Source organism: Myiozetetes cayanensis, unplaced genomic scaffold, assembly GCF_022539395.1.
Source record: "Myiozetetes cayanensis isolate MyiCay16 unplaced genomic scaffold, myiCay2020 scf10, whole genome shotgun sequence".
Taxonomy (NCBI): Eukaryota; Metazoa; Chordata; class Aves; order Passeriformes; family Tyrannidae; genus Myiozetetes; species Myiozetetes cayanensis.
Window position 1 is genome coordinate 13,008,415 of NW_026086605.1, and position 26,248 is coordinate 13,034,662.

The 26,248-nt window shown below is 44.2% G+C and overlaps 1 protein-coding gene across 6 annotated transcripts in view; it reads right to left on the minus strand.

Annotated features, from left to right (window-relative positions):
* Window positions 1-323: 323 nt before the first annotated feature.
* The window catches only part of WBP1L (WW domain binding protein 1 like), a 58,298-nt gene continuing 32,373 nt past the window's right edge, over window positions 324-26,248 (minus strand). For 2 of the 6 annotated variants that reach the window (XM_050339976.1, XM_050339997.1), the window contains exons 2-4: window positions 14,640-14,742; window positions 4,110-4,271; window positions 324-2,713 (exon numbers count right to left, since the gene is read on the minus strand). In XM_050339976.1, the coding sequence (XP_050195933.1) occupies window positions 1,974-2,713; window positions 4,110-4,271; window positions 14,640-14,742 (1,005 nt within the window). In that variant the 3' untranslated portion in view covers window positions 324-1,973. Of the gene's footprint in view, window positions 2,714-4,109; window positions 4,272-14,639; window positions 14,743-22,457; window positions 22,669-22,718; window positions 22,799-23,893; window positions 24,184-26,116; window positions 26,211-26,248 lie in introns of those variants that run through there. The other 4 variants (XM_050340005.1, XM_050339981.1, XM_050340013.1 and 1 more) reach the window with 4 other exon arrangements.

A 26,248-nucleotide genomic window follows, 5' to 3' on the forward strand; every position in this document is an offset into this window, starting at 1 on the left:
CACAGCCTCTCTGTCACCACTCATGCTCCAGGAATGAGGTCTCCTGAATCCCAATCTAAGTCCTTCATTCTTAAGAGCACCCTAAGACACAAACTGAAGAGCTGCTCTGATGGAAGAGAAAGGCTGTGATGGGCAAAGGAGCGAGATTCTCCCAAACCTTGTAAGGGAAGAGCATTACCCTCAAACGTGCAGGTACAGTGCTGGAATAAACACCACTTCCCTTGCTCTGTAGCCAGCACAGCACCACACACCTCCAGTTAGAACAACAAAAACAGAACCACAAACTAAAGACAAATCTTGTTCTTAGCTCACAAAATGATACACATACACACAGGCAATTTATCAGAAAAGGCATTATATTTTGGTTTCCACCTTATTTAAAACTGATTTTGGTTTTCAATCAATCAAATCTGAGTATGTCCGAGTTTGGTTTTCAATGGTTTTCCTCCCCATAACAGCAATGATCTGGACGACCACAATTACAAAAGGGACGGGGAGAAATCCCGAGAACAAGACACATAGTCTGAACTGTGCTCTCTTCCACATGAGCACTCTTGGGAATGTTAGTTTCAGCTCTTCCTTTTTTTTTTTCCTTTTTTTCCTTTTTTTCCCTTCAGGTTGTTACTATCAAAATCTCTACTGTTTATTAAAGCAAAGCTACAGTAAATTTTCTTGCAGTCTTACAGCAGGTTTTCATATTACCAGTAGGACTCGCATGCATGGATTGCAGTCACACACACACGCTCACAGACATTATACAGTAGCCAGTTGCCACCATAATAAAAAAAAAAAAAAAAAAAAAAAGGAAAGAAAGAGAAAGAAAACAAACATTCATTTCTTTAAGTGGTCATTATTAGAATCGCACCAAACTTTTGGATTAAAAAAAAAAAAAAAAAAAATACTGCACAGGTCTTCCACATGTACATGGTAAGTCATCCCTTCGCAATGGACGGAGCTCTCGTCTCCATTTGTTCAACATGCATCGCTGAAGCTTGAAGGCACTCTGGCCAAGGAGAGCCCTGTTCTTTTTTTGTCATCTTAACTCAAGTGTGCTGCTGTCGGGTGCAAAAAAAGGAAAAAAATAAAGCCAAGCCCTTTTGCAGCACACCGGGAAAAGGTCATTCGGAGACCACAGTACTTGGAAGGCAGCCCAGCTGCCTGGATTCTAACTGCTAACTGTGCTCTTGGAGGCATTGAAGGAACACACTTGTCTTTAAAAATTACATATAAAGGCAAATTTCTGCAAACCCTTTCTCTTCCAACTGCTTATGGTAGACTAACACTCCTTCTAGAAGAAACTGGTCCTTCAGTCACCAGCTTCAAGTGGGAAACTTCCTACCTGCTGTCTTAAACACTGAAGCACCCGAGATTATAGTGCTGATGTGTTCGGGCATTCATCAGCTTCAGGAAAACTTTATATTGGGGGGAAAAAAAAAAAAAAAAAAAGAGAAAAAAGATGAAAAGAAATCCCCAATGCCTCAAGAGCACTATTTCAAACCAGAACTCTTGGGCTACTGACTGCCGGCACTGTCAGAAGCTGCTCGCTTCTGGGAAGACACCTGGAGGTTGAAGCCTTATGGTGATTCGGTATCCTCCCAGGGTGAGATCTGCTGAGTTTTACTGATTGCAAGATAAAGCAGTGTTTCAGAAAACTAAAACCAACAAACACATAGTAACCATCACCAAAATCACCATTGGAAAAATTCCATTTGTTAGAAGGTCTCATTGAGAAACATCAGTCCCTGCTCCAAGGAGCAGGACAGGTATGATTAACAAAACCCAGAGTAACCCGTCCCCCGCAAGCCGGGTCTTCGAGGACTAGTCCCCACATTATACTGGAGGGGGAGAAAGAAAAATAAACTAAAAAAGAAGGTTGTATCACCTTTTCCTCCTGTTAAAGTTTTAATCCTCTTACTCCATTTTTACTTCTTTGTATTTTTTTTTCCCCCGATTCTCCCTTCCGCTTCGCCGCCTTAGCTGGGGGAGTTATTGGTACAAGAGTTTGGAGAGTCCTGCTCATTTATTGTGTTCAAGAGTACACACACCGGCTGCCGGGGCAGGTGGTGGTGGCTGTGTTCGCGGTGCTGCTCCTCGGCGGCACCGAAAAGCCCTTCCTCCTCGTCCCCGTGGGGATGGCCACTGCAGCTGTCGCAGAAGTCCAGGGGCCCGTCCAGAGCATCATCGATGAGCCCGTCAAACTCCTTGAGGTCGTCGTCGTGATGACCCCGGTTGCATACGCAGACCTCTATGCCCGAGTCGCCGGTGAAACGGCGCTGCCTGCCTGGCGTCTTGTCCTTGGCGTCAGGAATGGCGCTGCTCTGCTCTAAGCTTTCAGAGCTGTAACCTTTCAGCAGTTCCTCCTTGCACTCCGTATCCTTATCGGGACCGGCCCTCTCCACGAGCTCGGCTCCCGTGCTGGTACCGCTGGGCTCGACGCTTTGCATTTTGGCAACTGCTCGCTCGACCAGCAGGGTGGTGGGGGGCTCGGGGTCCCCGAGGCCGGGGGCCCCGGTGCTGTCAGTACTGCTGTTATTGCTGATGGGTGCTGCAGAGCTGCTCTGTGCTGGCTGCAGGCTCCTTGGCGTGTCTGGGATTGTGCTACTGCTGCCTGCTGGGATGCACTGCTGATGTAAGGCACTGTATGGTGGTGGGGGGGTCGGCGGGCGGTTCACCACTTCCTCATAGGGAGGTAGTAAATAGTTTGGCAAAAACCCTAGGAGTGGGAGGCAAGGAGGAGAAGTTATTTCAGGAGCAGCTTATCTCAGGAAACGAGTCACTAATACAGGTTGGTATGGCATTTGTCACCTACCAGCACCTTCCCACTGAAAGCTCAATAGGCTCTACAAGGGGTGCCAAAACCTGTCCCAAGTGAGGCATGTCATGTTTTAGAGAAGCAGTAAATGAGGCACAGGAGGGGCACCATTACAGGAAGAGAGGGACACAGTTGGGAACAGCAGCTTGATCTCCTGGCTCTCAAGTCTATACTTACAGCTACCAGTCAAACCTTCCTGGACCACGTACCCAATACAGACCCATAAACTGCACGGGGGAATGGCCTGTGTTGGCTCGAGGGAACAAATCCACAGCCCTTTCCAACACTGGCTTCTCAGCTGAGTTTCCATTTTCAAGAGCAAAGATTTCATCTCACAAAGCCTTGTACAAATATGAAGAGACACGAGCGGTTACAAGGAACTTGGGATCCTGGCTTTTGGTTGCTGTTTTAGTGCTGGATTCAATTCTTCTGATGCAGTCAGAATAAACTGGCAGTACCGGCAAAGGAGTTTGATTTATTGTACTAACAGCCCCTCAAATACAAGAAATATTTTGTTTACTTCTTAAGAGGGAACAAAGTAAGTCTATATAGACAGAATGGACCTAAATACTGGAAACATTTAAGGATAGAACTGCAATTTTCCATATGCAATTGCATATCCCTGGGGCTGGAGAGGAAAAGGCTGCTGGGGATGATTTCTGAGGTGGCTGCCAGAGTTTAACGGAAAAAGCAAGTTCATACATGCAATTCAGCAGTCTGTTACAGGTATCTCCAGCCAGAAGACCAAGATTTGCTGTTCTAGCACAGCGTATCAGGGCACAAGGAAAGCACAAAGTGATTGTACTTTCCCTGTGCCGTGGGCAACAGCTCCTTCATGCAGAGCCCTAGGGCTGCTCACCAGCAGCGTGGCCTGGGAACCACAGCACGGGGTGGGAGCCAGCACGGTCCCTGCTGAGGCTTCCAGCCAGCACCTCCACCCAGTCTGTGTGACCAAATTTCATGAGGCCACTTTCCACATCTCAGTCCCACCAGCAGCAAGTGCAGGCTGGAAAGGAGGAGCCTTTGCAGAGAAACACCCAGGGAATCACTGCACTCTCAGGGCTAGGTGTGAAGGTGCTGTAGCTGGTGTGGTTCAACTCCAGAGTCAAGGGGCTTCAAATGCATCCAGCAGCTTGGAATATACCACCTCTTGCCTGCAAGTCATGGTTAGCAGCATGGCTAAGTGCCCACTGCCTCCTGCTGAGTCCAACCGCTTCTCCTCCTTCCACCCAAGACAGGAAGCTTGCTGCTGCCCTGCTCCCCATGATCTCCAGGGAAAACAGTGTGAGATACATACGGAAATAAAACGGCAGGGCCGAGTAGTTATGGGCTTCCCGGTAGGCGATCAGGTTGATCTCGTGTTGCCGCTGCTGGGCCTGGAGACGGTGCTTGGTGCGTCGGTGATGGCAAACACAACAGCAGCTGAGGATGATGATGATGGTCCACACCAGCCAAAACCCTGCAGTGGGGGAGAGTGAGTGTTAGCCACAGTGCGAGAGCCACATCCAAACCCAGGAAACCCCAAGAAGCCCATGGAGGAGACCATCTGAGAGCCTGGATCTGAACCCCACACTGCCCTAAACGTGTGTAAAATTGACCCAAATGCATTTTGCCAGGAGGCTTCGACATAGACCTCCCTGCCTGTGTGGGACATGCCTGTTTGGGCAGCCTTGCCAGAACTGGGTAGCTGAACGTACTTTGGTACAATGTGGATCATATTCAATAGGTACAACTCTGTACAAGAACTAAGCTCCCCACTCCATTGCTCCTACCCCTTGGATACCATTTCTTCTAGCCAAAAATATGAGCAGAGCTGTGAATAGCATTGAACTGGCCTCCCACAGCCATTTGGGTTTGAAAATAACAATCAAGACACAAAAGACACTCTGCAGATTGACCACAGAAGAAGAGAAAAACCCCAAGCACTATGTTTTGCTTTTGTTTGCACTGCTCTTTAATTTCCAGTCCAAATCCTTCATTGTTACGTTTAACAAAAACATACTCTTTTTGCATAAACGTCTCAAAATATTTTTAAAACTTATTTTTGCATTCAATGTCTTAAATTATCCAAAATTAAATTAAACTAGCCCCCCACTCTGAATCCTCAAGAAACCTAACTCGTGCTCCTTTTGTGGTCACGGTTGGTTTCTGTGCACTGTTGTACTGTACGTACATTGCTCCTTAAAAGGGAATTTTAAAACAGCACTTCCTGATTTTTCCCCTCTCCCTCCAACATGTGGAATAACACCCCCTTTCCACAAATCCCCCTTCACTCTTACATGCACTAGAAAATGTTTCCAAGACACACTGCAAAGAGCTACAATATTCAGTCCCGATTAGGCTTTTGTCTCCTGCAACTGCAGCCTACAGCTCTACCTGCCTTCAGAGGTTCTGTAATCTCCATCTTTTCTAAACTCAGTTTTCGCAGCTAAGGATACCGGGCGAGCTCCCCCTTAGAAATATACAGGTTTGGCAGCCACTGCTCAGTGGAGATCACAACACTTTTTCTTTCCCTAAGACCTCCACCACTCTTCACTACTCAAACTGTCAAAATGAAGATTCCTAGTGCTACTAGCCTGTTTTTACAATGGCCAGTTTGTCCTATGGGATCAAACTGCTTTTCTCTCACCACTAAAAACCTCTAGCCCTGCCTTTACAATACCTGGATGTTTTCAGCATCCCTTGCTGAGTTCCCAATGTTTTCTCTGCTAAGAGCTGGGTGGGGAAAGGTGAACAGTTTAGGAATTTGAAGAACGAGTGGAGTATTGCTTTGGCTCAGGACAAAGTGCATTCGATCCCTATCACCCATCTCAGAGACCTGCACTTACTGTTTGTAAGTGAACTGGATATGCCATATCGTGCCTCTGAGCATTTTGAGCAGGGACTTTCACCTCCCTGTGTTGTAATCCAAATTCCTCATGTATTTTGGCACTGCAAACTGATATCTTTCTCTTACCTTGCGCAATCTATTTCCCTAATCAAATGGAACCTGCCTTACACACAAACTTATCAAAACCTGCTACCAAATGAAGGTGTTACATGCCCCCCTTTATTTTTTGGCTTGGTTGGAAATGAAGGTTCCTGGGTAGTTTCTCTAGCCAGCCTGCTGAGCTGTACCATGAAGGGCAGAGAGAAGACTGTGATCTTCACTCCAGAGAAGCAAAGGATGAAGAATTCAAGATGCCTTCTGCACTTCCCAGACCAAGCTGAGGAAGTGTCCGCTGCCCTCCCAATACTCTCCTGCTTCTGTAAAAAACCCTTTTTATATAAACTAAAAGGATTGGTCTAATCCACTCTCCCCTCCTGACTCAGGCATTCGCCACTACCCAAACCTTGCTACACAAACCCAATACTTCAACTGTCTCAAATTTTGAAGATTCTCACCAATACACTTTATTTCTTGCTAAGAGAAGGTCCCTTGGCTCTTGCTTGCTGAGGAAGCAAGAATACACTCATCAAAACCAGGTCACAGCATGCCACCATGCACTGAGGCAGGCCTGCAGTTCATCTTCTAAGTACTCCTTATTTTCGAAGAGCAGTCCGTGATCATGAGTTCAAAAACAATGGAAAATTACACCCAGCTATCCAGGGATTTTTGCTACAGTTATGAAAACAGATGCTTTTTAACACATTTGATCACGTTCTTTCCCAAGATTCTCTAGATCCGATGGTAACAAGCAGCATTTAGTTAGTTAAGATGTCCTGGAGAACTGCCACTGTTAAGCAATCTCAGCTGTAGCAGCCAAATATTTCTGCAGGGAATGGGAATAACTGCTCCCACCCAAGCCTGCATCCAGAAGATTAAAAAAGTATTTCTTTAGAAAACTTCTCTACCCGTTCCAAAAAAAGTCCCAAAGTGCTTTGCAGACAAACCAATGCACAAGCTCAGAGCAGGGGTCAAAGTAAGCTCAGCCATTCCTGGGAAGAGGTGCGGCAACTCTGTTAACAACAGGCAGTAACAATGTACAACAGCTTAGGATAATAAATTAATGTTGGATCCTACTGAAACTGCAGGTGGCATTTTAAGTAAACAGACCATAATTTAGTGGACTGCAATCTGGCCACAGTACCAGGAACAACACCTCCATTCCCATGCAAAGGGTCTGTGCACACTCTCAAGCACCAGTGGATGAGATCTGCTGTTTTTCATGAGAACTTTCAGAAAAAGAACCCACTAATACCACATTATTGCCTGGTTTCCTTAACCACTGACACTTCCTAGAGCTTCTAGGAATTACTCAACGCCTGACTCAGAATGAGCCCGAGGACTTGCCTGGCTGATCACAACAGATCAGCAGCATGTGCCCACCACAGCCATTTGCTGGCCCAGCTTCTGGAGTCCCCTTTAATGGCTTTGTTCCCACCTTGTGACCCAACAGCCCATCTGTACTGCAGACTGGAAGGCCCCCCAGTGCATCAGAAGCAACAGGATTGGACACAATGGGTGCTGAGGCACACAACAGGCTTCTTGGTTGTTGCTTGGGCAGGGGTCCCAGTGCTGAGAGTCCAGGGCCTCCATAAAAGGCTCTACAACACCCCCTTGCCACAAGTTTGGGCACAGCTGCAATTCTGGCTGCAGAACAGAAAAACTGTAAAAGTCCAGCAAAAATATAGTATGGTCATTTATTTGGAATAAAGCTATGTGTGCAAGGCCAAGTGCAATTGTAAATATTATGTCTAAGAGCATGGAGTGAACAGTGAGGACATCCATAGCTGAGCTATGCATTTGTACACCTGGTGAGGCTTGGCTTCAAACCAGGAGGAGGGAGCTGAGCCAAGCAGACCACTGGCCCGCGCAGGCAGTGGCTCATTTGGCAGGAGGGGAATTTCAAATTCACCCAAAGACAACACTACACAAGCAGGAAACACGGAGACCGAGAGCAGCTGCGGTAAACGCTAACACCTCCTTCCTTCATGGCAAAAGCAGGTACCAGCTCTGCCTCGTGCTAGAAATGGGTGAAATGTACAGAGGCAACTGAAGTTTGGCATTGAAAATACTCTAAAAGCCAAGTAAAACCGAGCTTCTAGTTGTCTTCACTATCCGCAAAAGTACTCCCTGCTTCCAAAAGCCTTCCTGCTGCAGACACTGGAAAAGCAGAAAAGGGCAGGAGACACTGGGCATCCTGAGCCAAGTCTGCCATTAAACGTCTGATTTGAGAATATTTCCCACAGCCAATCTGGCCGTAACCACTGGGAACAAAAGCTCGTGGCAACCTGAGAACAACATGGCACATAAAGAGCAAAAAGGGTCTTTGGATAAACAGCTCCTGATGGACAGCTGGAGCAGAAGGAAGGTACCAGACCGCAGTGAAACCGGCACCAGGGAACCATCTGAGTTGAAGGCAGTTTCAGGCTTGCTCTTGGTTCATGGAAGAGTCAGAAGTTGGAACACTCTCCTGCCCAATAAAGGCTGAGTCCTGAGAAACACTGCTATATTCTTTGTCAAATTCACTGGTGATGCCAATGGATGGATAATGATGCAACCAAAGGTGAAAGAGAGCCAAGGAGCTGATTTTTGCCAAGAGATTTTCCTGCTAGAGCATCAAACCTTCCATAAAAATAAAAAAAAAGAAGTACCAATTGCTTACTAAGCATCACACAGGCTTAGAGCTCTAAGCTTGACACAAGTGGCCAAGCTCAGGGAATCAGAATGGGAGCTGCAGAAACACCTGGGAACAGAATTAGCTCCCACAAAAGCTATCCCTCGCAAACTGAGGCAATATTGAAGAAAGAGAAGGATGCTACATTTACAGCATCCTTGGGAAAGGGAGCCCCATCACGTGGTCATGCACCAGAGATATTTTCTACCAGCTGTGAAAGAACATACCAGGCCCAAGGCTTGAAGAAAAACCTTTCTACGACACAAACCACAGTTTTGCTCAAAAGTAATTAAGAACAAAACAACATAAGAATTAAAAAATCAGAGCATTCGTTACTCATGAAAAGGGAGGGAGCAATGTTTGGTCTGATGCTGTACTGTATTTGATGCCTGGGATGTTGCCATCAGCATTGCTGTTGAGGGAAGCTCCTTTTATCCTGTGCAAAATGGAAAATGTTTTCTGGAGCATTCCAAGGGTAGGAACAGAGAAATCTGCCCTCAAGTTCATGGTAAACTTGGGCAAATGCCATGGCTCTGTTGGCAGGAAGTCCCCTAAAAGCAAGCCAAAACATACTGTAAAGTGCCTTTGTGTCTGCCCGACAAGCATCTGGGTAATAGCTTTGGCTCCATGAGAGCTGGTTCTGAACAGACGGAGAAGGGAGACAATTTCATTGACTAAGAAGTTCCAAATGGTGGCCTCACAGTCAGCCATGGCTGGAAAAAATTATCTTTCTCAAGGCCAACACTGTCATCAAAAGTAGAAGAGAGATTTACTTGGTACAACAACCTGGATGCACTGGGGTTTAGTCGTGTCTTCTGGCAGAGAGACCCCATTGTCTCTTGCCACTGCGGACATGAGCGTGTACGAGTAAATGCTGCTGCTCAGGAAATCCAGATGAAGGATCTAGGCCATAGGCCTATGAACATTTTAAGAATTAAAAAAGAAGCTGCTGAATGACATGGTCCTCTCCTGCTTGTCTCATCCATACCTCCTGCTGCTTCCTCCACCTCTTCCTGTGCCAGCACAAAGTTGTGCGCAACTGTGGTTTGAACGGGTTTGAGGAAAGCAGAGCAGGTTGAAACTCATTTGCCAAACACAACAGCAGTAAGAGAAAGACTGACTTCCAATGACAGCTTTATGTCACTTTAAGTAACTGGAACTGCAGTCCCAGCTTGACCACACTGCAGGAAAGTTACTGAATATTTGCAGAGTACAATGGGAAAAGAAAAAAGCTGAAGACATCTCCAGCTCCTGCTTGCTTGCTCCCAGACTGGTAACACCGACAAAAGGAGATGGAAGTTCACTGCAGTTGGATTCTAGTTTCCAGAATAGTGTCCACTGTACCCAGGCACACCCAAAGAGAAAAGGTGGAGAAAGACAGGTTTCAGAAAAGCCCTTTGCTTATCTTGTAATGAGAGTGAACTTGACATACAGGACCGTGGGTGAAACAGCACCAGCCTTTCCATGTTGTTTAACACAGCCCAGGTGGAAGTGGTCACACAGGGCAAAAGTCAGCATCTGCACAGCCAGGCTGTGCCAGACAGTTTGCCTTCTGCTTTGGAGCTAGGAATTTTACTGAGCCAGACCAGAACACACTTAAGGTGATTTAACTGTCTGGATTAAGATACAAGAAGTCCCAGGAAATCAGGAAATAACTCCCTCAGTGACCCTATTTATCATGAGTTTCTGTACAGCTGAGACATCTGTTGTTTGCCCCATATTGTCAGTGAGGCTTTGTCCTGAGGGGACTATCACTGAAGCACAGCTGAAGAGTAACAATGGCCAAAGGGGAAGTTTGATACACCTTGGAAAGAGAAAGCAAGTACAGCCACGTAGGAGGCTGGGTCAAAGGCAAGGAAGATCACAAATCCCTCTCTGAAAAAGGATGTGGTTATACTGAGGGATAAAACAACAAGGGGTAAGGAAGAAAACGTGGGACTGATGCAGTGTTTGACTGAGGGTTTTGGAGACCGCAGCAAAGTCTTGGAAATAAACTCTTATTCTAAAGCTGACCTGGAATATGTATGTGGTACAGCAGTTGCTTTAGTTTTAGCAACTAACCAGATCCTTGCCAAAATTTTCTGGCAGCATGCTTTTTGGGGAAAAGAGCTGTCTAGCGATTCCAAGGGGAAACGTGCCGAGATGAGCAAAATGTTCAAAATCAGCAAAAACATTGACTGTGTTGCTTGCAAACTGAATGTTTTTTTCCAGTACAACTCTTCCGCTAGGACCTAAACAGTCAGGATTTTTTTTCTTTTCTTTCTTTTAGAAACAGAGGGTCTCAGAATCAATGCTCAACCAGATGAAAGGAAGCAAAGAAGGCACATGCAACATCTGAATATTTACTCACCACCAGTGCTGGTTTGTTGTGCAGCACCTGAATGACTCAAGACCCTCTGACTCTGAAATCCTACAACTTTTTGCATCCAGTGACTGGCTGCCTGTTTCCATGCTCCACAATTCCTGAAGCACAGCGTACTATTTTTCCAACCGTGAAAATTACTTTCTACAGCTTTGCTTGCTGTGTTCAGAGCCTCTGGAATAATTTAACTTCAAGCTGGTCCTCAAAATAGGCAAGGAGAGAGACAAGGATGGACATCAGGAGATCTGGATTTCATTTTCAGTCCACGTTATACACCTAAACTTTGGAAAATCCAGAACATCTGAGCCTTACTTCTTAACCTTCAAAATGCGGGAACAACGTTCCTCGATAACCTTCTCTCCTGTATTTTGAAAAGCGGTATTTTGGAACATTTAAGCAATAAGACACCTGTCAGGCCTGGACAAAGGCCAATACTGGAAAACTCCAGCAAATCACAATCACACCATACAGACCTGAATAAAAACTGCTAGTAAACAAAACCCATTGGCTGCTGCCATTCTCCCAAGACCTCACCCGTGGGGACTGTGAGCTCTCTGGGGAGCCCAAAGAAATTCTTAGACTAAAACACTGACCCAGCTCATCCACCACCCAAACAAACACCTTTCCCTAAGTGAGGAAATGCAAAAGTGAAACTATTTCTTCCATTTTACTTTTTATGATAATGTTCCAAAAAAGTTAAATATATAATGCACCTTTTTCCCCAATATTACCAGCTACCAAGCTTGAGCTAAGAATTAATTAGACCTTTATATAGCTATTAGACCTATATATAAAAATCTGAATATAGTTTTATTATTGGCAACATGGGACTTTTTTTTTTAATAAGAGATGGGTGGGGAATCTGAACCAGGCTGTTATCTAATTTTAAACACAGGCTGTCCACCTGCTTGGCATATCATATTCTCCATTCCTCCACTCCACCCCTTAACAAAATAATACCTTGATTTTACATCCTATTCCACTGCCCTCAACGACTGGTTTATGATTACTACAATCTTACTTGCTGCCTAGAAATGTTGACATCAGCCATTTTCAAAGACAAACTTCCCTCAAATTCCTAAACAGGGAAAAAGGTCCTTTTTACAGGAAACATTTCAAGTGGCCACAAAACAGGATCATGTTTCATAAGCCATGTCCAGCAAAGATAGACTAGTTTTCTTTTCCATTTCAAATGCCACCCTCCTCTGCTTCTTCTTCCCACAAAGCTGTGGTGGTAAATAAATCCAGGATTTAATTCAACAGGACTAGCAAAAAGGTCTGTTTTTAGGCACACAAAAGCACTGGTGGTCTGAGAAGGTCGAGAGAAGCAAAAACTTCTCAAAAGCTACCTCAGCACACACATACATTGATTAAAATCAAAACACAGAAAACCATGAAGCCATACTTAAACGGTGCTGCTAAGTTAACTGTTCATTAACCAGAAGTTATTATTAACTTTTAAAAAGCTAATCTGTTCCCAAGCATGTCTGTTGCTCTCCACTCCATCAATTCACTGCTCATATTAAGGCTATTTACATACACTCACTGCTATTCACCTTGAAGGTCTTGAGTGCCTCACATCATGTACCTACCAAAGGTACTCAACAACTGGAGCAGCAGCTAAACTCACAAGCTTTAAAATATGAGTTTTCATTTAAAGGACATGCTCCCTCTGTGACTCCTCCCCTCCATCGCAGACACTATTTTTTTTCCAACACTCATAATGGCAAAGCAAGCTTTGAAAACATTAACTGATTTTAAATTGATGTCCGATGTTCGCCTGAATTTGCAGAAAGCCTAGAAAACAGGTGTCATGTTTGCATTATTCCCTTCACCTCAGCGTGGTACATGATGCTCTTTGCAATGCAGAAGGGATGTGAATCTCCACAGAGAAAACTATTCCTCCTGAGGAACCATCCAGCAGCATGTGCCACCACCGTGTTTATTCCATGAGCTCAGCGTGACCTGTGTGCTTGCTCTAGAAAGAAGCCTGGAATATTCTGCCTCCTTCTAACAAAATCTGGTTGTATCTTCCAATAATTTTTATGATGCAGCCAGGCACTGCCAAGTATAAAAGCCTGTGCCATACTGAGAGCACAAAGACAGCTAAACCATCCCATTAAAATGGCAGGGGGCTATTGTTCACACTGTAATGTTTGTGTGCAACACAATTAAGCCTCTCTCTCAAGATGTCCTTGGGAGAAACATGGTGACCGTGCAACAAGCTCCAGTGTGCAGCTGTACTCCACGCTGTTGCTCGATTTAGATCCTGCTTGCCACGGAGTCTGTAAACCCTTGCACACATGCATCTTCCTCTGTATTCCCACCCACACAAATCCAAAACTGAGTTTGACCTTCCCTACTTTGCTTTGTCCATACATCCCCATCAAGTCCGAACAAACTCCTGCCATCTGTCCTGCCTGTGCTGCCGACTGCTACAATCTGATCCAGGCAGTTCAAGGCAGCCATGTATACAGGCCTGTTTCTTAGCCTGCTAGAGTCGCTGGAGCCAACCCCCTCCCCCCCATCCGGAATTGCTTCTTGAGCTGTTTGGACACTGTGGAAAATATGCTGCTGTACAAGGTCTGCAGTACATTAAAATCCTACCATTAGGATGGACACAGTCAGCCACTAAAGTCTGATGTACAGTGTGCCTTGAAGATGTCTATTAGAGTCCTGTTTAGTTTACAACCACATCCTCCATGCTTCGCTGGCTAATTTGAAAAGTAAAAGCATGTTTCCAGGCTAAAAGATGAAGTGTCAGCTATTCCTGTCCTTGGGTCCAGCTTAAGTGACAGTCTTTGTACATATAACACGTTTCCACACGCACGCTACTTCGGCAGAGTGAAACTGTGGGCACAACAGAGGGATTAAGTAGAAAGCACAGTTGCATAAAAGCTAGAAGTTACCAGTGGGCGTGGTAAGAAAGTATCTCCAGTCTCTAAGGTACATGTACAATGCCCAGGGTTTCACATTTCCAAATTCCAGGATCACAGATGCCCTATCAGCCTAGGCTCCTGGCAATACAACTGCACGTCAACATCAACGTTCAACCCTCTGTGCTCCTCCTCGAGAAAGGAAGACACCATCAGACTGGAACAACTAGAAGTTTTCCTTTAAAATTTGGCATATTTTCCTTTCCTTTCAACTTCCCATTTTTCCATATATCTTTATCAGTTTTGCTGACCTGCTTTGACCTATCTGCTGCCATCTAAAGGGACTTAGCAGGTATGGTCACTCAACCACTCACTGGAAACTTGGGTAGTTTTAAATGCCACATTTTGGGAAAGAGGAGATAAGAGGGGTTGCAATGGGCAATGAGTGTTGCATTCAGCATTCAGCCACTGCAAGCCCACAGGATTTGCCCAAGACTCTCTCCCACCCAAAAACTCCAAACACAATGAGTCCTGAAGAGAATAAGCACCCTGGCTCTCCTCCTTGAAAAAACAGCTTTAAAAAGATAAATCAGATTTCAACTGTTGTGCTTGCAAAGAACTAAAACAATAAGATGAAAGACACTGAATTAATTCCCTGTTTGAGTATGTCAAACTCCAGTGTTGTGTCTGCATTTCTCCCCCAAGCCGGTTTCCTCATACAATGTTATCTTGAGTATCCTCAGTATTGCCCAAATCAGTGAGAAAACCAAACAACAGTGGCAAGACGACTCATTACTCCTCAGAAAGCACCCATTGTAACAATCCTATTTCCTTGTCATATCAGGTCAGCTCCGGATTGTGCTGCAGTGAAATGGCAATGCATAACAATGCCTGAATACGAAACGGCACAGGACACCAGCCAGACCTGTAGTATGGTATGAGAGCCATGCAGATTAGGAAGGGAAGCCATGCAAAATGGAAGGACTTACACCAGAGTTCATAGTAGTAGTTGCAACACTGGGATTGTCCACAACAGTGGCCCGTTTCACATATGTAACTTTGATTGTTGACACCCATGCAGGTTTCCTTGTCCTAAAATTAAACAGACACACTTTTAAGATGCTTTGTCAGTATATTCTGTAAATGTTTTACACAATGATCTGCAAGCATTTTAAAAGTACAGGTTATGGCCTTGGGAAACTCTAAAATACATAAAGAAGTTAAAAAACATCTAAGGGTCACCAAAAAACATAAAGGACTGATCAGAAGAAAACCCTGTACCTCCAGACCCATGAGTTACATTGTTTAGCACCCAGTCAGCATTGCTTTCTCATCATCCCTTTTCTTTTCCATTAAAAGTTACCATATTTTAGGAGCCAGGCATTATGGCGTTTGTTCCACATTGTGCACAATATGGATGCATTAACGGGGCTGAATGCCAAGCAGAAAAAATAAAAGGAACATTATAATTTGAGAAAAGACTGCTTCAATTCATTTAGATCTAAATGATAATTACAACATGCTCCTGCAAGATTCCAATCTGATTCCTTCACAATTAGCCATGTGCTTTGTGTAAGATCAGCATTCCTGTAAAACTTCCTGCAATAGCGAAGTAGGCCAAGAGCAGAGCCAAATCAGCTGTAGTGTATCACCCAGCAGGTCCTCAAGACCTCAAGAACTATGGTGTGAGGTCTCAGTTCCCCATATGGTGCACCACTTCACAGAAGTCTGTGTTTTCCTGCTAGTCTGAAAATATGGGTGCAAAAAAGTACAAAACACAAGAAAACAGAAGCATTTTACAGGTTGTGGTTCATACATCCTCTAACAGGTTTTGGGGCAAACTGGATGTTAGAAGAACAATACACAGTTTAAGAAACAAACAAACCTTAATAAAAACCACTGATGTTGCAAACAAACCTGTAACAAAATTTTAAAATTTTTACTTTCTTTCACTTAAAATTTATTATAAGGAAAAGAAAATGCTGGGATGTTTATACAGAAAGATATGTTGAAATAATTAATTTCTTAAGTACCACCTTTCAAATAAAAAAAAAAAAAAAGAAACCACAAACCACAATACACCAAACTGCAAAAGCCCAACAAAACCCAGCCAGCTGTTAAGAGCAGCAAGCCCAACCAGCAGGATACAGGGATGCACATCCGTAGGTGCCAACACTTGTTGAGCTGCACTGCTCCTCTCTTTTATGGGAGTGCACCATGGCCACATTTCTCACAAGCCTCTCACAAGCCACCCGACATGCAAGGGGATGTTTCCACCTCTAATTGCAGAGGCTGGTAGCCTCTTGTAAGAGACACTGCTGAGCTGGCATGGCATTTTCTACTTCAGGCATGCTATTCATTCCAAAAATTGTCATTTTAGTCAGCAAAAGAACTAGAAATAGGACACATCTGTTCTCTTATCTGTTCGTACTAGTTTATTTACACTTTTCCTCATTTTTGTTGGTATTGCAGAGTTAATGTAACTGATAAACAGCATAGATTTTGGCTCTCCTATCAACAGAATTGAGAAATTAAGATGCCATTGCAAAATTGCAATCCTGTTGATAATGCACAAGCCAGAAAGCAACTGAGGTCTGTGGTTGTGACACATGAAGATCAGTGTGACCTGCTGAACCAGCCACTGAATCACATGGAGTTGGTGAAAAAGTCCCACGGTGCCATTTCAGAATCTCCTCTGCATCACCACATTGAACTATCCCTGACCACCTCTGATTTACTCCCCCAAAATTTGATCCATTCAATGTTGTCTGCTTCAAAGAGCAGCAATAAGGAACACATCAGTGTCATTTGGCAGCAGCAGCTTATAACAGCTTCAGCATCACTGTATTTTTTCCCACTTAAGAACTTGCAGCAGTCCTGATTTCAAAGACTTTCATCACACTGTCCTTTCATTTGAACTTCCCAGCACCCTCTTGCCAACGTTATTATATGTGAAAAGACCTTTCCACGCCGCCACATGCTTATGTGCACGGTTGCCTCTTGTTAGTCCAGCTGGCTAACACGTGTGTCAGTGTACATGCTGAACAGAAGATCCTCAGCAGCTAGGTTGGTATCCTGCAGGTTGTTCCTGGAAATCAAGTCTCAAGCAACATCCTGCTTCCCATCTAGTTTAAACCTTGCTGTCCAGAGCTTCTTTACACACTGACCAAGACAAATCATCTTCCTTGCTAACGCGTAAGAACTTGTACCTTCAAATAGTCTCACGGTTCTCTTTCAGTTCCCACAGTTCAGAAGAGTCAGGGTTTTAAAGTACTTGCAGTGCCAACCACCAGCCATGCCCCACGAAGCCCAAGCAGCTCCTTTTGGAGCCCTTCTGCAGCCCTCTGCCAGCCCAGACACCAATGAGTTTTTGGGAACTATCAGACTTGGTGCAACGTGTCAGGCCCAGAACTGTCACTCATGTTTCTAAACAGTTTCACAGAATCAAGGAATAATTTAGTTTGGAAAGGATCCCAGCGGGTCACAAGGTCCGACTACTGCTCAGAGCAAGGCTACCCCCAACACTAGGTTATGCTGCCTGGCACAGGGAAAGAGATAAAATGTAAATGCAACAGATCTTCAGAAATAAAACTCGACTAGGGAAAGATTCCAGCACAAGGAGAGCACTGTTTGGGATATGTTACAGGTGTCTCCTTTGCATGGAGCATTTCAGTCTCCTTTCCTCTCCTCACTTATGTCAAGTATCATTTCTGTGAAAAGCTGAGCCCCTGTACAGTTTCCTGCACCTTTTCTGCAAGTCGAGGAAGAGATTATGCATGGCCACCATGGCCATGACAGAGACCATGACATTTTTTATTAGGAAACTTCCACCTATTGCCAAGCTCTTTGATCTGACTTCAAGTTCTATTTAAATTCCAGGCTGCATTTTTCATACCAGCAGTGTTGTACTATTTCTACTTCCTTCTACTGTGCATTCTTTGTGCATGGTGCCAAACTGTAACTACTTAAGACATATCAGCAATATAGTTATCTGCAGTCTAAATGTCTCCTGGAAACAATATCCCAAGTACTTGTGCTATGAAAGCACATTGTTTCCTCTTTCACACTAATAGGCATGGACAAGGCACAAGGGCTGAAAGAGTAGTTTTACAGAGAAGAAAAATATATATGGAGGAAAAAAAAATCTCATAGAAGCAAAGTTGGGGCACTCACATTTTACTGACCTGCCTTTGTTTTTAATCTCCATTGCAAGTAGCATTTGTAATGATAATTTTTAATCATTCTTAGCAAAACTGATTTTGTGTTGAACTATTACAGAGGTTTTGGGGGGGGGGGTTTAGGCAATCTTATGAAAACAAGGAAGGGGGAGGGTTTCTTTCCAAAAGCACTTTATTCCCCAATAGCCCGGCGCTTATCACATTCCAGAGTAGACTTCCCTACAGTCTTGTTTTCTTGTTGTCCAAGTACATCCCTCGCCACCATCCTTTGTTCAGCTAACTGCAGACGCCTCCAGGCAGGATTACTAAGCAGGATCTATGTGGGTCTGCTGTCCAAGAGCATTCACCTCCATTAGTGCAGAATATTCTTGTTTCCTGACTAAGAAGCCAGAACATGTCATCCTTTATCTCCCACCTGCAAAGCCTAAGAGATTCCCAGCTAATTTCGAGGGATTTGCTTTGTCCAGTAAGTCAGCATGTACTCTAGGCCCCATGGACATCACTGCTTCCCTGGCATCATCCTAAAAGCTGGTCTGAGAACTTGAAATCAAGGGATCCCTGACACACATTCCAAGGGTGGGAGTTTTCAGGAGAAAGTCCTGCAGTCCTGGAGCCTGTGTTCCCTCCCAGTCCAGTCCAACAGAAACCATTTGTGAAATACGATACAGGTTCTTTCTCATGGAACTGGTTGAGTTGGGAAGACCTCATCTTGGTGCATTTTGAGAAAATACAGTTCTTTGTATTTTAGATGTGGCATCTTGGATTAGTTTGCACAAGTCAAACTTTATAAAGCAATTCTGAATAAAAACAAGACTTTTTTTTCCAACTTATTTTCTTGTTAATATTTGGCATTTGTGGTAAACCCACAATCATACTGGTAATTCTGTCAGTAGTACGCTTTTGCTGTCAAGTGCTTTTACAAATAAACCTTAAAATATCCAACAGTGGCAGGTATAAGAGAACTTAAGGCAGTGCCGTATGTTGTCACATCTGAAGCGACAGCAAACAGTAATGTCACTGCCAAAGAAAAAAGCCAATTATTTTCTTTACCTTCCAGTTTAGTATTAGACCTTTGTTGGAGGTCTACACGACAAATTAAAGGTCAAAATCAGGGGCACGATGAAGACAAGAGGCATTCACAGAGGTCTGCAGGTTGACTAACTGCTCCTCTCTGCAGAGAAGGATGGAAGAAACATCTTTATCCTACTTTTGTAAAGGTTTTCAGTACTAAATGGTTGGGTTTCATACCCATAAATCTGACAGGATTTACTGCATCTGAAGCCAATGCAGGAAATGAAGGGAAATGAGAACTTGATTGACAGTGGAGTATCATCAAAATAAAAGGATCAAGGCACTTCACACTCTTCTACTCTCCAAAGTCAGCATTTAACCCAGGAACATTGTTGCTACGTCAGAAGGGAGAAAGGTGAAGATGAGCAAATTCCAGGCTAGTGTGGCTATTTTCCAAGCTGAAAATTAATATGTGCAACTGCAGCAACAAACACTACAGCCCACACTCAGAAGTGCATAGTTGGCAGTGAACCACCTACAAAAGATGACTCCTCAGTTGGCATTAACCAGGTAACCAAAACCAGCAGTGGTCGGTATCATGAAATCTAATAACCACTTTAGGTTTTTGCTCTGTCTCTTCTTTCCACAGAAATCCGGTCTCCTTTACCTAAATATGAGCACCTTGCATCTATTTGTCCTCCATGTGTCATTCAACCTGCCGGAATATCTGTTCATCCTAACCTTGTCAGGATATCCTGACACCCTGGGAAACAGTTGGAAATATGACTTGCATTTACTGACAGCAGTTCAGAGGCCATTCCTGTCTAGAAGGACAGACAGTTTTTTAGACTTAATTTCCTATTTTTTCCATACTTCAGTACAACATTTGTCAAGGTGCTACACAGCAAATTACTATCTGAACTGAAAGAGATAGAGAATAATAACAGAATGACAGGGGGAGTAAGGGACTGAATAACAGGCGTACAAACAGTGGGACACAGAGAAAAGCCCAGCAGCAGGCTGCAGGGAGACTGCCAAAATGGCATCTCCTGAAGGGCAAGATGTGACTGGTTTTAACAGGACTCTGGCTCAACCTGTGACCACTCCAGACCTTCTGGTTTCACGGCTCTTATAGGGACTTTGGTAATAAGCATGCATTTAATAATAAATAAAAATCCTGACCTAGTTATTTCACTAATCTCATTACTGGCAGGCAGCAGTCCCTTGCTCTCGGTACCCAGACACACCCATAACAACAAGCAGGATGGATTCAAGCAAGTGATATTATCTTCAAAAAAATGTATTAAAATTTTGAGTATTAATATTTTGAGTAACTCACAATCAGTATTTAAACCACATATATTTTTGAAGCATCCTGAGTAACAGAATGGAAATGACTGCCAGTATATTAAATATGTCAGAAACAACTATTTGATATCCACTATTTATTAGTTCCCACTTGGCTGTTACTCAATCTCACATATCAGACTATCACTAGTGCTGGTGATCGTTAGCCAAGTGCACCAGCAACAGCTCATGAGAATGCAAACACAAACCTACCAAAGATGGGCATCTCTGTCAGATAAGGCACTCAAGCGTTAGCAGGTCAAAATTGCTACTGAAAATACTAGGCTGGAATGCCAAATCCTGCCACAGGTTTACTGCAGTTGCTGGTTTGCTAGCAGCCCCCTGGTTCCTATTCAAAGTAATCCTAAATAAAAACTCACTAGATCCTTTCAGAGAAGGATCCTAGGTGGGACCACAGCAAGGACAGGTAGAACTGCTGGGGAACTCTGGATCAGTCCTGACACGCAGCTCAGGACTGAGAGACCTGGGTGAGTCTGCACTGAAGTCTCCAGACATATCCTGTCTTCACAAACACTACACTTGTTAGTCCTCTGGAATATGAAATCAAAAATCCACCATCTGAGCATGTGTCATGCCTTTGGTGGGTTCAATTTAACAAAAACACATAAGATTGCCAAAGATGAAAGTGGCTTTGGCTGCTGGGAGTTACTGGAACCTCGGGTGCCAGGCCCTGCCAGCACGACAGGGGACAGATTCCTGTAAGCCTGCCTTATGACAGACAGCTGAGGCCAGGAAATAAATCAAGTCTGGACATTTCTTCATAAGTCACCCACCACAAATTTTGTTTTGCTGAACATGGAAAAAAAATTGTAATAAGTGCAAATACCCAAATACTTAAAAGCATAATAAGTGGGGGGAGAAAGATGCCTCTGAGCTGTCTCAGGCACAATAAAGATCTCCAAACTGGGAATTCTAATCCACAACATTTATTGCTTCACTAATGCCAGCATCAGGAGAATTATATTTAGATCAGCATGATTAATCAGCCACAGCAGACCCGTCTTCACCCCCAGCGGATGCAGAACCTCCAAGGTTTTATTAACCTTTATCTGAGGAACAAATTGGTTTGTTGCATCCATTTATCCTGGAGAAATACTCCAACCACCTTTAAAGGAACACTGTCCTTTCACGGATCATGGACACGTCAAATATATTTCAATAAAAGCTGGTTTCGTTTTTGTTTATCACAAGTTTCACTTTCAGACTACAATCGGGTTTTAAGCACCATGTGAGACTGTTTACTTCCTCACGCCTTGCCAGAAGCTTCCCAGTTGCAGTACCCAGCCCTCTCACATTAAAAATACTCACTTCTAGGAAATTACAGCTTTGAGGAGGCTGCCTTGCATTTTGTTGTTTTAAATTACCAAACAGCAGACCATGCTGAAAACCTCGAGCAGTTAAAACTAAAACGGTTAAGGAATCCAACATCTTAACATTTTTTTCTTCCTTTTACATTTATGCAGTAAACTCGACGAATGTGTTCAAGCTTCCACCTGCAACCCTAAGAGGAAATACTCGCTTGAAACTACAAGCTGAGATCCTACACAATCAAGTTTCCTGGGATGGGAGCTTTAAACACCCACATTGCACTCATGTCAGATAGTGCTGACCTAGCTTTTATGTATTTAAATACCAACCCCACTGCAACAATAAAAAACCAAATCAAAACCTGGCAAACACCCTAATTTTACCATGTGTTCGGCAGTCCATGTGCTAACAATGCTGCTGGGTCCCAAAGAAGAAGGGGAAGGCAGATGTTCAGTGAGGTGCAGAGCGAGGGGTGCCGGTCCTGGAGAGCTGAAGCTCTCACCATGACCCTTTTGTCCTCGTCACGCAGCTCCCGGGAGGGAACCCCACCCAGCACCTATTCCCTGAGCTTGCAAACCCAGGGATCAGAACCCTTGTGTTGAGTGGGAACAATAAAGGACATCCCAGACAGCCAAGTGTTTACAGTCCAAGTGTAAACCAAGAGACAATAGAGGTGATGAGATGTTCCTGAATTTCTCCTACAGTTTAAATTAAATAGCACTGTTCACTAACAGCACTTTTAGAAGTGGAAAAAGAAACTTCTGAATGGTATCTGCATGCAGGAAACAATCACAAATACTTCAGCTTTCATTTTTTAAAGACAAAATAATTAAAAATCAGTATGATTAAAACTAAGAAAAGTTCAAGCAGCTGTTTCCCACTATAATCCTTCATCAGTGGATAAAAACAGTCAAGAGCTTTGCTCTGTTTTTGAGGTAATACCTTTTTTCCTTCCTCCTGTAAATGCCTCTATCGATGCTGAAAAGTTTAGCAGCAGAGAAAAAAGTACCATCCATCCACTGAGATAACCAGGTGTTCCGAGTAGACGAAGCCAAATTACACCTAACTTCCACTTTTACACCTTATGCAGCACCTCAATTGCCTGAACACATCTCTAAAACAAAAAGATTAATTTAAAAGTAGGAACTTGGAGCAAATCTCAACATTTGAGGCAGCGATGTCTCAGAGCGATTCGAGAGTTACCTAAAGCCATTCAGCCTTTGTGCCCGAATTTCCCTCTGGTTCAGCTCCGAGGTTTTTAAGGAAAGTCTCTTTGTCCTGAGAGCTAACAAGTGAACTATTATTATAGCTATTGCATCAATCACGGAAGGTCATTGTGCTAGAGGTAGTTTCTTATGTAAAACTGTTTTCGGTTCAGTAAAGTGGGAGGAGCTGCATTTCACCAAACCTGATCTGATAAGAAAAAAGAGGCAGCACTGTTTACTCAGCAGTGTGCTTAAGGCCTTTTGCCTTCGTTTCTAAAGAACTGAAAGCAGGCAGTTTAAACCATGCTAATGGCCCAATCTTGACTTTTTAATTTTAAATTAGAAACTGTAAGCAGCACTCTGATACAATGCAATATGTATTCATTGTGAATTACAGAACACAGCAGTGTTGGAAAGAGTTTACAGTTAAGATTCCCGTACAGACGTGCCTCCCAGACCAAAAAAAGGGTTTGCTCTCCCCGAGCCTAGGAACGCATAGTTGGCACCTCCTCCAGCAGGGAGCAGCTGGGCAGTTGCTACCGTTTCTCATTCCACTCGACACTACCAGCTATTAAATTATCCCAAGTTTCTTGTTCAAGCGCAAACTCTCTCAGAACAATTAAAAAGTCACCAAGCTGGGGGTCACAGCATGTTGCCATTTTCCGTCTAGTGACCTTTGTCAAAGATGAGACGCACACACACACACATATATACAAATGCCTCAAATGCCTCTCTTTTTTCTTTTTTTTTTCCTTTTTAAATCTGCAGTTTAACACTCAAAATACTGCTCGCACAAAAAACCCATTCATTTGGCATGTTTTTAAGCAATGCAAACACAATTAAGGACTGTGGAAAGTACCCTAAAACGCAACCAAACAAAAACTGCACAGGAGCACGACACAAAGAGCCGCCCTGCCGCAAAGCCTACAATAACAACAAGGGAGTTTCTATCCTTGGCTCACAGTTTTGCTCCTTCCTTGCTAATAAAAAGCGTCTCTCACACAACTATGCTCCCGGATCACACGCGACGGGTGGGGAAGTGCTGTTGGTACAGTTCCGTTTCGGGGAAGTCAGAAATCATTTCCTTAGAGCTGAGGGGAATAAAACTAAAATCAATCAGTCACATCCTCCACTTGAGCGAGCAGCTCCCCCCCCCGCACCGAAGCCGGTTACCTGTCTGAGACCCAGGAGGAAAGGCATTCTGCAGGCTCATCCTCCACACCGGCACATGGGAAGGTAGGAATTTAAAGCCCCACAGCGACCATTTCCTCATCAGCTGTGGGCAGCCCGCTCCTCCGAGCCTATTTAAACCAGGGCTTCCTCGGCTGGGAATGCTAAGTAAACAGGGTCCTGGGACACTGCACGCACTCGCTGGCTCCCCCTCCTCCTCCTCCCACTCCCTGTGACATATCTCAGACGCAGCCCAGCCGGGGTGTTTGCAAGAGGGAAATGACATCAGGTCGGGCAGTTCTGAAAAAAATAACAAAAAAAAAAAATAGGGGAGCCAAAGCAGCCCTGAACCTTAAGACAGCTGCTGGGTGACACCAGCCTGCACTGCAAACGGGTCTCTACCAGGGGACCCTGGCAGAGCAGGAGTGCTCTGCTCCTGCTAACGGGATGCTGCGATGGAGGGGAGTCTGTTAACGCTGGCGGGAGCAGACAACTCCTCAGCGATGATTAAATCTCACTAAGCAAAACCAGGCATTTCCTCTTGTTTCTGAGGAGAAAGCTAAGTTTGATACTGCTCGTAGCACTGCAGTCCTAGGAGCCACCACCATGGTTTCCTGAGGGACCTGCATAAAGCCTTCACAGATCCAAAGCACTCCCATGCCACCTTCTGCCTGCCACCACTGACTCCACAAGCAGCAGTTACAGCACTGTTCAACTCTCAGCCCCTCCTGATAACAGCTGTTCCTTTAAAGAAATAGCAACAACTCCCCTGATTTCAGAAGGATCGGGATTGGGCCTCTCCAAGATCAAACAGGTGAGGGGAAGAGATTTGAATAACCCAAGGAAAATGTGAGAAGCCCTTTGGAAAGGTTTCTCATTCTACTTGAGCTCATTTCACATTTTCATGCCAAGGGGCAATTAAGCCTTATAAACAAATTTATCATCTGGTGCTGAGGATGGCATGTCTTGTTTGTCCTCCCCCAAGCAAGGAGTACAGCAAGTTCCATAGCAGTGTAGAAGATGACACTGCAGAAGGTAATCTAAATTTAACTCCCTTTTCTATGCCCACTTTGAAAGTTCAGCAACCTCTTTTTTTTGTGCTTCTCTGTAATCAGCAGCTGTCCTCGTCTGTCCAGGCTGGGGGTGGGGGGGAGAACGGGACTAGGACACCATCACCACTTATGCCCCAGCTACAGCTCCACAGATATTTGAAAGAGGAGCAACTTCCCTGGCTTTTGGCCTTCTTGGCTTTGGAGCTCAACACATTAAAAAATATGACAAGGAAAGGAATATACATTTTTTCCATAGTGAGTTCACTAAATGCCTTTTTTAGTAGCAGTTTTAACAGTAATTTTAGTACTCCAGAAGAGAGAAATCACATACAATTCTTGCAAATGTGTCTTTGCAACAGGAGAAAAAAAAATAAAGAGGAAAATAAAGAAAGGCAGGACAGATACCCACTCCCCACCCCAACAGTCAGAGAGCTTGTACCAGTGTCAGAAAAAGACACCCATTTTGCACAAGCCAAAACTACTCAGTGACCACTGCTGCTGCCTCCTCCCAGCCCAGCCCAGGGTGGTTTCCAAAGAGAGAACCCCGCTGTGGGTGTCCTCTACACAATTAGGCTGTGAGATTATACACAAGCACCACTTATTTTTAAACCAACCTAAAGGCACCATCTAAACCTGCTGTTTAAAGTAAGCACATCTCTCATTTTCCTAAGAGAAAACAGGCACATAAGTAATTTCCTGGAGGATACAAAACACCGGTGTTAACAAGCATCAGCCAGGCAATGGGATTTTCCAGCTTTTGTGCTCTTGGATCTAACAGACTCTCAACCTTTGCTTTTCCAATTCTATGGACAAACACCAGTGATATAAAAGGGCAGCTTTCTGTTTTAGTAATCTGTTCTGTGGCCTCACGCTGGCCTTTGAAACATCCGATTTTGGCTGTTGCTATCCAGAGCCCTGGACAAGGCAGATCCCAGGGCTGAGCCAATGCAGCAGTTTCTAAATCCCTACTGTCAGAAGGAATCTAACTTTAACCACCCGCCTCTCCCCCAGCACAGACTCAAAAGGCAAAGCATCATTCCAGATCTAAGACAAGTTGTGAAGAACTATCAAAGGCAGTAACTTAGCAGAAAAGCAAAAGCATCCTAAATTATGTGCGAATTTAGAAATCCTGGAAAGACTGACACAAAAAAGGTGGTTTCCAAGCAGGCATTACCACATTTGACTGCAGCAGGAGCAGCCACTCTCTCTTGCAGTCCCTGAGTGACAGTGGCCAGTAACATGCTCCACAACTCTGCTATAGGCGACTACGGAAAAAATCCTGTAGAAGGACAGAAAAAAAAAAAAA